Source organism: Austrofundulus limnaeus, unplaced genomic scaffold (assembly GCF_001266775.1).
Source record: "Austrofundulus limnaeus strain Quisiro unplaced genomic scaffold, Austrofundulus_limnaeus-1.0 Scaffold993, whole genome shotgun sequence".
Taxonomy (NCBI): domain Eukaryota; kingdom Metazoa; phylum Chordata; class Actinopteri; order Cyprinodontiformes; family Rivulidae; genus Austrofundulus; species Austrofundulus limnaeus.
Window position 1 is genome coordinate 25,193 of NW_013953395.1, and position 11,612 is coordinate 36,804.

Sequence of the window (11,612 nt, forward strand, 5' to 3'; positions counted from 1 at the left end):
AGAGAGAGAGAGAGAGAGAGAGAGAGAGAGAGAGAGAGAGAGAGAGAGAGAGAGATGCTCTGATTGCTTTTGCAGAATCCAGCTTTATTTTTTTTTCTCGTAGCTCATTCGCTCACAGTGGGTTTTGTGAATTTGTTTTGCTGTGGTGTTTAAAATGTAGAACTAATTTAGAACTAATTCAAAAATTTAAATTGCACCAATTTTTTTTCATTTCATACAAGCCTCGGGGCAGTAAAAAGATCCTGTGACTTATTTAAATCACATTATAGCTGCAGAGCAGTTAGGCTTGTTGAAGGGTCAAACACATTACAAGATGGTCAAAGATTTGGCTTTAAAATGTGCTTTTAAAGCAACTATAACATTTTCTTTAAAGGTAAATGTGAAAAATGCTTTACACTTATTCAACTCAGTTAAGTGGAACCACTTGACATAACTTGGTAAAGTGAACCCAACACTGGTTATTGAGTGATGTTAGAGAGAAATGCTCCTGTTTCGATGATAACTACTTGTTTAAACAGTATGACACCACAGTTTGGATGAGCTCCAGTAACTTTAGGTGCTGCTGATCAAATCAACTTGATTAAATTAACATCATAAAACATGATCACTTCTATAAAAGCATAGAGTTCCTGCAGGTTGCGTTAAAATGCCAAGAGAGGAAAAACATCAGTAACATCAGTGTTGCTCCTAATCCAACTGGAAATGATTAAAGGTCTTTCCCAAATAACCTGGAGTCCATCGTTCAACAGTGAGAAAGAATATTTACAAGTGGGGAAACATTTAGGACAGCTGCTGATTTGGCAGTGGACATCCCAGTACATTTACCCCAAGGTTAGACTGTGCAATGCTCTGAGAAATTGAAAAAAAAAGTCAGATGTTAAACTCCACAGGCTCATTTAGCAGATTAAAGGTTGCAATTTATGACAGGACAATTTGAAAAAAAAATGTATGGCTTGTTAGAAAAGTCTCCAGTCTTTTTACAAATAACATGATTGTAAAATTGCATCTGAAAGACTTCTGGACCCATGTCCTTTTGACAGATGAGAACAAAGTAGAGATGCTAACCGCTAACCACAGTTTGGAGCAAATCAAACATGAGCTATCCTCACAAATCCCTCGTACCAACAGTTAAGCATGGTAGTGGAGGGCTGATGATTTGAGCTTATTTTGCTGCTCGACCTGGGCACTTTGCAGTTGTTCTGTCAGGATAAAATCTGTTTTATTCACTTAGGTTACATCATTTTTATGTCTGCAAAAGCCTAATATTGAAAGAGATTTTTTTTATTTTCCTATCATTGTAAGCAGTAATTAGAGATGTTCTTTGAGAATTGTTTTGTTGGCCTGTACAGTAACAATGTTAAACTATTATTTACAATTGGTTTTAAATTGTGAGAAAATGACATCAAGCAGTATGAAGAGGTCAGCCCCTCTTTGATTCAGCACTATACAGCCTAGTCACGTCTCTAACGCCCTTCTTTTTTCTTCCCCCAGGAGAGCCCTATTGCTCTGTACAGTTTTATATTGTACTTGTTACCTGGGATTAACACAAGTACACTCCGAAGGTAAGAGATGGCTTTTTACATGGCATGTTTTCATTAATTTAAAATGTTCTTTTTGGTTGTATTAGCTGAAATAATATCGGCTTGTGTAATAAAAAAAACACGGCTGAGGTGAGTTTGGTTGTTTGGTCATAGCCCAAGCATGTAAACACTTTGTTATGAGAGCTGGTCAGCCACTGCCATATAACAGGTGCTGAGTAAGATAAGTTAAGTAGGCGAGGGAGGAAAATGTGACTCAAAAACCTCTTTTCTCACTGGAGTGATTTACAACGTTTTACTGAAAGAATGTCTCAGCTTTAGATGTAGGATTAAAGTTCATTATGAGTCAGACTTTTTTGATAATTGTTTTTGTTGCAGCTGGATTTTTAGCTCATTCAACTCCTCATTTTGCTCGGCCCTGTTACGACAACACTCCTCATCTCCAAATAAAGTGTAGAGTATAAACTTGTACAATGTTTTCCCCTCCGTGGTCATTCTTTTTGTTTGACCGAATCAAATTATTAGTGGGAAGCTTGCGAGCGTGCGTTTTGTTCTGTGGGCCCGTTTGTCTTTATAGAAAAGCTTTTAGACACAGGTCAGTGGATCGGTGCCCGGTCTTCTCCGGTTATTGTGATTCAGACTGACGGAGCACGGAGTTCAACTGGCTCATCAAAGCAGAGACTGAACACTGATGCACACATAAACAAAACAAACAAAACATGTCGTTTCAGTCCATTACATGAAGGCTGACCCTTTTTCATAGTTTTAATTGTGATGCATTGAAGTCATCTCTGGGATAATTAAATTGGGCCAAACATAAAATGAGTCTTTGATATCTTCTTTCCTGTCTTTGATCAACTTTGAATCATGCTTTTATGGAAGTTTATTTGATAGAAGTATCCTAAAACACCATACTGTACTCTAGATTAGTATTTTTGCTATGGAAATCTAACTTTAGGCTATTTATTAGCTTAGTGAATTGTATAATGGATCTTGAAAAACATAATTTATTGGAAAACCTAAATAATACACACTTGGACAAAATTGTTGGTACTCCTTGTTTAATGAAAGAATGGTCACAGAAATGGTCACACACAATGGTCACAGAAAAAAATAAATCATGAGTTTTATTTAAAAAAAATTCTGTTGAATCATGGTTGAAAAGCAATGTCTGAATTTCATTTGTTCATTTTTATAGAATTTTTATTTGTTATTGCTTTTTTTTCTTATTCAAGTTATTTCTGTGACCATTGTGGGTTTTTCTTTCATTAAACAAGGGGTAACAACAATTTTGTCCACGTGTGTAACAGTTAAAGTGCACTTCTCAAACATGAACAGTTGTTTTTTATTATTATTCTTTGACACTTTTTAGTTGCAGTGTTTTCGATCTGTCACATCCCTCCCTGCATCCCTGTCTCTCTTTCTATAGTAACTTCCAGATTTACAACACACATTTAGAAAATGCAAAAACACGTTCAAATCAAAGTATATAATACCATATTTTGTCCCCTGTTTCAGCTTCAATCACAAGTCAAATTAAAGGCCCAGCATTCTTTCATGTCAGACTTTCAGACGATGACCATTTTCTGCTGAGAAATGACGAAATTGTAGCCGTTTGGTTCAAAACCTAGAAAATAACAGCGTCTGCGATCTCATGCATTATAGTGAGATCTCACACTCAACATGCGTTGTAAATGACTTTCAACTCACACACAATTTCACCTCAATACCTATCTTTTTTTGAGTTGACTAATATTAAATAGCTGCAGTAGACTTTTTGAATTAGGTTGAATTTGAAAGTTAATCTGGTTTAGATACCATTTGATGAATTTTTGAAGCGATGTTTTTTTAACAAGCAGACAAGGTTGACTCTGAGTTTGTGTCATGGATGACCCTCAGCTTGAACCAAAACATATAAAAACAAAACAAATCCTAGCCATTTCTATGCTTTTAAAGATCAGTTGGCTGTGACGGCCATCTTGAATCCTGTTGACTGCAAAAAATTAGTCAGTTGTGGTGATACAACCAGGGATTACTTTCTGCAAGTCTCATTAACATTTTCCACTGGTTCATGAGATATTTTGGTCACAGACATATGCACACTCATTCAGACATAATCAAAAATATTGTCATCTACCTTCCCCTTCTGTCAGCTGGTAATAACATAAGATGTTCTGTTTTATACATTGATAGATATGAAATAATTTTTTTCTGATGTAGTTGTCCAGAAATCCATGCTAAACGTATCCCCGCGAGGATGAGAAATATATTAAACAGCTTGCAGTGGACAAATGCAGGTCAGCCAAAGAGGAGTCATTTGAGTGTGAATTAGTGACTTCATCTTCTACAGTGGATGAGATTTCATGGAGAAAAGCCTCAGACGCTGTGTTTGTCCTAGCTGAGAGACTTGGCACAGTGCAGCACTGTGGACTCTGGCCATGTGTTCAACACTGCTGTTCGGATCCACGCAGTGTGCTGCAAAACCGCAGGGTTAATACACAAAAGTCCCGAGTCATAGTACAAGTTGTGTTTGAGTCAAGTCATTGGAAACATGTGAAGATGTAATGCACATACTGTTTCATTGTCAAGTCCTGTTGTCCTTTACTGGAAAGAGACCACACGGAGAGGAGGCTTCAGTGTGGAGGGGTGTACAGTACTCCTTGTTTAGATTTAATGAAGTCATGAAATTTTGAGGCCAGATGAATTCTCGCAGGCTTATTCTGAGCGTAGAAGTCACTGAATAGTGGAGACAGAGTTTAGATCACTTTACACAGTAATAAATGTTTTGTGTGTTTGATGTATAAGGTTATGTGAAGGAAGTTTGACTAAATACTTCTTAAAGGAGTGAAGAAGGCTGTTTTGGTTTGACATGGAACTGAAACAATGTTTTACTGTTTATAAACTTTTGCTCTATCAGTAATTGCATTTCCAAACTCTGAACTCCACCATCTCAACAAAGATCGCCTTGTACTGTAGAAAGTCAAGAGCATTTCATTGAAGACCTTTCTTTCTATAGAAAGAACTTACCAGTGCAGCAGACATTAGGACATCCCATCTGTCATTTCCCTTCAAAATGCATGTCCTCATTAGACAAGGACCAGTGACCACAGATCACAGAGTGAGCCCAGAGGTAAAAAAAAGATAGTGAGGGGCCTGTAGGTCCAACCCATTCTCACTCCCAACTCGTCACATATTGACGTTTTGCAAGTTTCCCTCTACGTCCGATATTGACGCGCGGGGTACCCCCCTCACGTCAGTTACTGACGAGATGGGGCGGAAGCTGTTGTCATATGTTCAGAAAGTGTATAAAATGCGCAAAAACGACCGTTCCAAAGCCTGAAATTACCTTAGTTCACTTTAGACATCCTGTCCCTGACCGTAGTAGGTAAAATTAACCATTTTTAGAAAATGTACGAAATTCAGGTGAACATGTTCTAAAGCGTAAAATGACCTAATATTCACCATGGACATCCTACCCCTGATCCCAGTACCTAAACTTAACCATTAAACCCGATCCCTCATGTTAACCTCAGACACCCGCCCCAAAGCCCCCTGGTGGCGCAACCCGGAAAAGCCGTGGGCGTCAAGGAGTGACGTGAGGGGGGTACCTGATGCGTCCAAATAAGACGCAGAGGGAACCTTACCTTAAACGTCAATATGTGACGAGTTGGGAGTGAGAATGTGTAGGTAGGTCAAAGGTCATTAAGAGGATGAAAGCTCAGAATACTGAGATTAGATACTGAACTGAGAGTTCAAACTCAATGAAAAGCTGATAATTGTATTTTTACTCCTCTTATGGTGACTGGCCTTGATTTAAATATCCAAACCTGCTCTGATAAGAAAAAAATGGAAGGAGGGAAATAAAAAAGGTTTTGCAGTTGTATGACTAAAGCTAATTTGCATAATTCAACTCAACTTTTCCATGTTCTGTTTTATAAAGCAACTTTGTATTTATTCAAATATTTTTCAAGCCAAATAGAAAAAAAAACATGTTTATTTCTATGTAAGATTAAGTGTAAATTAAATTGTGTAAAAATAATTGAAATTTGAAGAAGCATTTTATTATTTCACCATATACGGTACGTGTTAGACAACTGGGAAATAAGATCATTTTAGCACCAATACATTCAGAGGTTCAAATCACAAATCTGAGTTGAAGGAAAAAGTCAACATCAATAAATCTTAATCATTTTGACTCCTACCTCTTCATCATCCATACTTAGCACAAAAAGTAAGTACAGTTGTGTTTGATAGATTGTTTCTTTGATGAGACAATGCTTCATGGGAATAAATCTTATACTGTTGGAAAGCCTGTTAATTTCCCTTTTAAATGGTGCCACATTTGTAAGGAACATGCATTTGTGGGATGAACAGTAGAGCTGAGTATGTGGGTTGTGCACATGAAAAATTTGCCCAATCTTCTCTGTCATCTTTATTTTGAGCTCTGGTACCCCTAGGTGCTTCCAATCACTGTAAGATTACAATGATTACAGATAAATCCAATCTGCTGTAAGATTTATTATCAAGAAGCATTGTTACAACAATAAATAATCTGCCAAACCCCAAAATCCTTACTTTTTGCACTGAGATTATATTACAATAATTATTTTGAGGCTTCAATGTATACCTAAAACAGGAAATAAGAAAATGGATATTATAGCCTGTGGGTATATATGTGTAACTAAGCTTTAATTGAACTGTAAAACAGCTTCAGATGACTTGCTTGTTAAATGCAATCTTAATAGAATAAGTTTGAGTTGTGTGTGCTGCAGTTATTAGCAAGGTTTACAAACTGAGCACAGACTTTGCTTCACATTCAGGTTCAGGGGGCTTGCAGGCCTTTAAAACAATGACAATGAAGCATTTGTGGGCACATGTAAAAATGTTTTGTACATCAAAAATGTCTGACTAGACTAGAATCAAGAAAACAAACCTTAACATTTGAAGTTGAAGATGCAACAGCATCTCTTTGCAACAAGTATACACCTAATGTGTAGGAATTAGCATAAATCTATATCCTTTTCAAAATTATTCTTTTTATCAATTTATACAGAGTTCAGTTGCCCCACTGCTATGTTTACCTATTGTAAGGGTAATGTGTCTGCGCTCCACAAATGTATGATCAAAACAAAAAGTTTTCTGACTAGGCAACATGATCACTCCCTTTTCTGAAAATGCTGCTGTCTTAACCAAACGTGATGTTTTTTATGCTAAATTATGCTTCTATTTTTACAGTGTGCCTTGTTCCTAATATTTTAAACATGAAAAAATTTAATATATTTAATCAAACTAAAAACAACAAAACAGAACTGAAAAGAAAGATAGCATAAAGTCTTCCGTCTAAATTTTAAGTAACACAATAAACAGAATATACTCAAGCATAAAACAGGCCTGTTGTGATTATATGCATATTTAATACCACTCTGTCTTCTTCCCAGATGTTGATATTCTCCAGAAGTTGGGACTCAAGGGAGAGAAGGCTTCACGCTCTGCACCAGCAGGGGTCATTCCATTCAGATCGGGGATTATCCTCACCCAACGGGCACACATTGAGTCACCGTTGGGCTCAATCTTTCCTGGGGCCATCTGGCCCAAGCTGGCACTGGTCCTGAGTGTGCGTTCACACCGTGTCAACAGTGCTTTCCTCTTCACTCTGCTTTCAGACAGCAAGAAGCTTCTTCTTGGTCTGCAGCTTGTGCCGGGCAGCCTCGTCCTACACACAGGACCAAACACCTCAGTGGCACTGCCCTACGAGCCCCATGATGGCCAGTGGCACCAGCTGGCCGTGGGGATTAACGGGCAGAAAGTGACTCTATATGCCTCCTGCGGAGAGCAGAGTATTCAGGCAAACTTTGGGTGGGGTAATGAGGAGCTCCAAGGCTCTTTCCTGCTGGGGAGAACAAGCCAGCAGCATGCCTCATCAGCATACTTTGAAGGTGCTATTTGCCAGTTTGACCTGGTCCCTTCTGCACAGGCAGCTCACAACTACTGCAAGTACATAAAGAAACAGTGCAGGGAAGCTGACACTTACAGGCCTAACCTTTCTCCTTTACTCCCTATCCTGCCAAGAACAACAAACAGCTCAGCTACTTCTGCTACACCTAAGCAAGGTGGCCAAGAAACCTCCAGAAAGCCAACAAGGTTGAGCCTTGCGAAGAGTGTTGCCGCTGCTGCCTCAGCTGTCAGACGTGTGGCCCCTTCCAAAATATCAAAGCCAAATCAGAGGACTACTCCCACTCCTCAACTGGTTTCTACAACACCAGTTACATCTCAGTTTGGTGTGGTTGCCCCATCTCCTAAGACCAGGACCGAAACTGTTACAGCACCACTCAGGACAACAGCGTCACCAACAGCGCGCACAAAACCACCTACTCCAAGTCCTAAAGCTTCGAGTCAGAAAACTTCTAAACCCACAACACCAAAACCCACTCCACAAAAAACCGTCAAACCTTCTAAAAAGACAACTGCAGAAACAGACAAAAAGAAACCTACTACTCCAGCCACTATCACCATGAAGCCCCCCAAGACCAAGCATGATTCTGTCTTACTTGACCAAGCAGCAGTTTCAAACAAACCACAATTCACACCAGCCAAGAAAATACCCCCCAACCCTAAAGTTCCTTCATCCAAAGCCACTCCGCCCAAATCCAAATCAAACTCTGTCAAAGTTGCCACACCGAAACCAACATCGTCCAAAGTTAGCCCATCCAAGTCAACAGTTTCGAAATCTACAAATGCTAAAACCTCAAAGCCAGCCTCCAAAAAGACGATCAAACCAACAAAGGAAACTAAATCTACCAAAGCTTCAGTTACTCCACGACCAACCAAGCCTTCAGACAAAACAGTAACACCACCTGCCACTGATGGCTTCTTGAGCTGGGAGGTTCCACCAACACAGTTCTCCATGTTGGAAGGATCTAAGGGACAAAAAGGAGACGTAGGCCCACCGGTAAGAACATTTGCTTAACCTAAGTTGGTCACTTAAGTTTTCTGTGTGCAGATGCTACAAAAGAGGCAAATCAACCTGAAAAGCACCAGTGAAAAATCGGTTTGTGCAAGTAGTAGATTGCTTAACATTAAAAATACAGTTAGAGAACATTTTACTTCAGTGTCAGTATTTGAATCAAATCACAGGTGGTGACACAGTAAATAAAAAAGATCACAGATAGACCTGACACTGAAGTAAAATTTGATTCAAAATAATCACTAAAACTTCAAATATTATGTCCATTTCTCCACAACAAATATTTCTTTTGTGTATTTTTTTAAAGTATTTCTCTCCTCCTTGGTCTGTGCATTAACCCCACCAAGTTGGTTCTGACATGTTAGCTCTTACACCTTCTTGTCTCTTGACCAGAAAGTGCTAGTCAAGGTCATGTGACCCCTTTTCAAAGCAAGGTTGAGGGTCATGGCAGTCAGTAAACATTGAGTTTGCAGTTTCCCAATCTGGGCACAAGGGCAAGTCAATTCTTTAGTGCGGTACTTGAGGCTAGAACACTATTTCCCTCTTTCAAGAGGTCATTTTTCACGCAACATCAGAGCTCCTCTCAGTTTCTGACCATTTGCTAAGAAAGTTTGATATGACTTAAGTGCTAATGTTTCTCAATGAAAAATGCTGGAGTTTGGAGGTGGATGTAACTTTGAAATGGCATTTACTTCAGATGCTACCGGCACTAATGTTGCTTTCTTTATTTTTATTTTGCAACACTGTCATCATACCTAGAAGAACACAGCCGTACAGAAATATGCCATTTCTTTTTGATCAGTATGAACAAGCAAAAGCAGTATTATCTACAGCAATAATCTAGTTTAATTTTGATTTTCAAACAAATCAGTAAATTGAATCATGTATTTGAATTTGAAGATGGCTATTATTTCCAAGCTTTGTGCTAAAGTAGCAATACATTTTACTATTATAATATGGGGTTAATTAAAATGATTATGTGAATTGGAAGACATTGTGGGTAAAGTCTCTTCAGAAAGACAAAGAGATGCAACCGTGGGGGCCAAAAACAAACAAAAACTTGTATAAAGACTGATGATTGAAGCAGGAAGTAGAAGTGTGAAGATGTGTGTGCTGACAGAGATGACGCCCACTTTAGGGTACACCACGTGCAGCAACAGAGGTGGTCTTAACCCTGAAAGTTATCTTGAAAAGGAAAGTTTGAAAACGTATTTCAGACAGTGTAAAGGACTTGTGACAATGATTACAACAACCCTAAGTCTACATTTATAAGTCTAGCTGGTTGCTTTTGATTTGAGGTTAAACTGTGCTTCCTTTGTTTCCAAAAGTTCACAGCCTTGTGAAAACTGAGATGCGTTGACTGAAGAAAGTTGACAGCTCTGTTACATCAATAACTGTGCTTTATGGTGGCTGCTGCAGTTTTTTTTATGAGATTGTCATGTCTGTTTTATCCCAACTTCAAACATCAAACTCACTTTACCAGTGTAGGAAAGACAAATTATGATTTTTACAAGGGAAACAACATTTTAAGAATGTAATATAAATGTTTAAAGTCAAAGTTAACCTAAAGTCCAGAATTCTACAGAGTGCTTTTGTCAGCCAAAATAGCCACAAATGCTCTGTTTTTCCTTCCTTCTCTTTTTCCTTTTCTGATTAAAAGAAAACGAATGAGCACAAGCCAGATAAAGGCATACAGGAGCATTGAGTGGCACAGGAAATGACCTGTTATTTCTAGAGTTCCTACAGTTTCCTGCCACACAGGCTCATAGCCTCCTGATGGATACGTTTTTACTCTCGTATCCTTAAGATGGAATTACTGCTCAAAATTTACCCTCCAAATACAGAACAGTCAATGTTTTATGGAAGCATTTTTACTGCGTAAATGCAAAAAGGATTTCAATGAATTAACAAGTATGACTGTCAAAGATAGTTAAAGTGTTGGGAGAGATTATTTTTGTTGTGTATCAGTGTGCAGCACTGACTTAACAATCTTTCCCCAGGGACTACAGGGACCTCCAGGGAAACCAGGTCTTCCAGGCAAGAGGGGTCCTAGGGTGAGTTTTCAAATACCTCAAGCCACATCAAAAACACTTGGAAAGTTTCTGTTTGGCTTCATTTTTTATTGCAACCCTGTTCTGAGGTTATCTATATTTAGGATTGTGATTGATATTTACACTTGTTGTGTTTGTGTTTCCTACTACTGCCAGTGCACAATGAAATCTCTGACCCAGCTCAGCTGTGGTCAGTTTTTTTCTGTGAAGCCAGGCTCCCACATTACTTTAATACCGCACATCAACTGGCTCACACACACAAACTCTCTCTCATATTCTCACAGACAAAGTTCTCCTATGCAGACAGCTCAACCATATTCAGCACAAGGCTGCGAGTGCTGACCTCCCACCCCTAAGCATAAACAGGAAAGCTCATATAAAGACGGCCTTTCAAAAGGCTGCCTGTGCCACAGGATGCCTAATAAAAGCACTGTAAACAGACAGAGAACACATGGCTCCACTGGACTTACTTCCAACTAAGCTGTTGCAGCAGACCTCACTAACACTTCATAGGAAATCCCATTCTGGGCTAATGAAAAGCCTCTTTTTCCAGTTGAACACTTATAAACTCTTTCAAGGATTTTGTTTTAGGAATTATCTCTTGGTTTCTCATGGATAGACGATGTGGTTGTGCTTTATGACATGTTTCAAACAAGTAGGTTTTGTACAGTGTGTATGTTGGCCTCTGCTTTGGTCTGAACAAACTGTTGGTATTTAATGCATGTGAGCGTACGTCAACTGCAGACAGATTGAATATTGTGCATCTTCTACGCAGCCAGCTTCCAACTAAAAAAACATTTAAATGAGTGTTTATTATAGTGGTGACTTCATACAATTTTCCACAGGCTTACCTTTAGTTTTTATATACTGTAAATGCTGAAACAGCTGTACCATCTGTGTAGGTTGATGACTGCTTGCAACACCTAAAATTTAGGTCATTGGGCCTCCTGCAGGAACATGTTTGTATTCTTATCCTAAATTTCTCTTACTTTTGTTCGTACAAAGGGTTCGTACGAACATGTCACGTCAGATTCAACAAACTCTTCTATCTTCAGGAAG

General features: G+C 38.8%; 1 protein-coding gene across 1 annotated transcript in view; it reads left to right on the forward strand.

The window, feature by feature from the left end:
- Positions 1–11,612, forward strand: part of LOC106533657 (collagen alpha-1(XXVII) chain A) — a gene marked incomplete at its 3' end in the record, with an annotated part of 69,880 nt that overhangs the window by 3,312 nt on the left and 54,956 nt on the right. Inside the window, 3 exon segments of the mRNA XM_014030063.1 lie at positions 1,492–1,562; positions 6,977–8,487; positions 10,503–10,556. Coding sequence (XP_013885517.1) covers positions 1,492–1,562; positions 6,977–8,487; positions 10,503–10,556 — 1,636 coding nt within the window.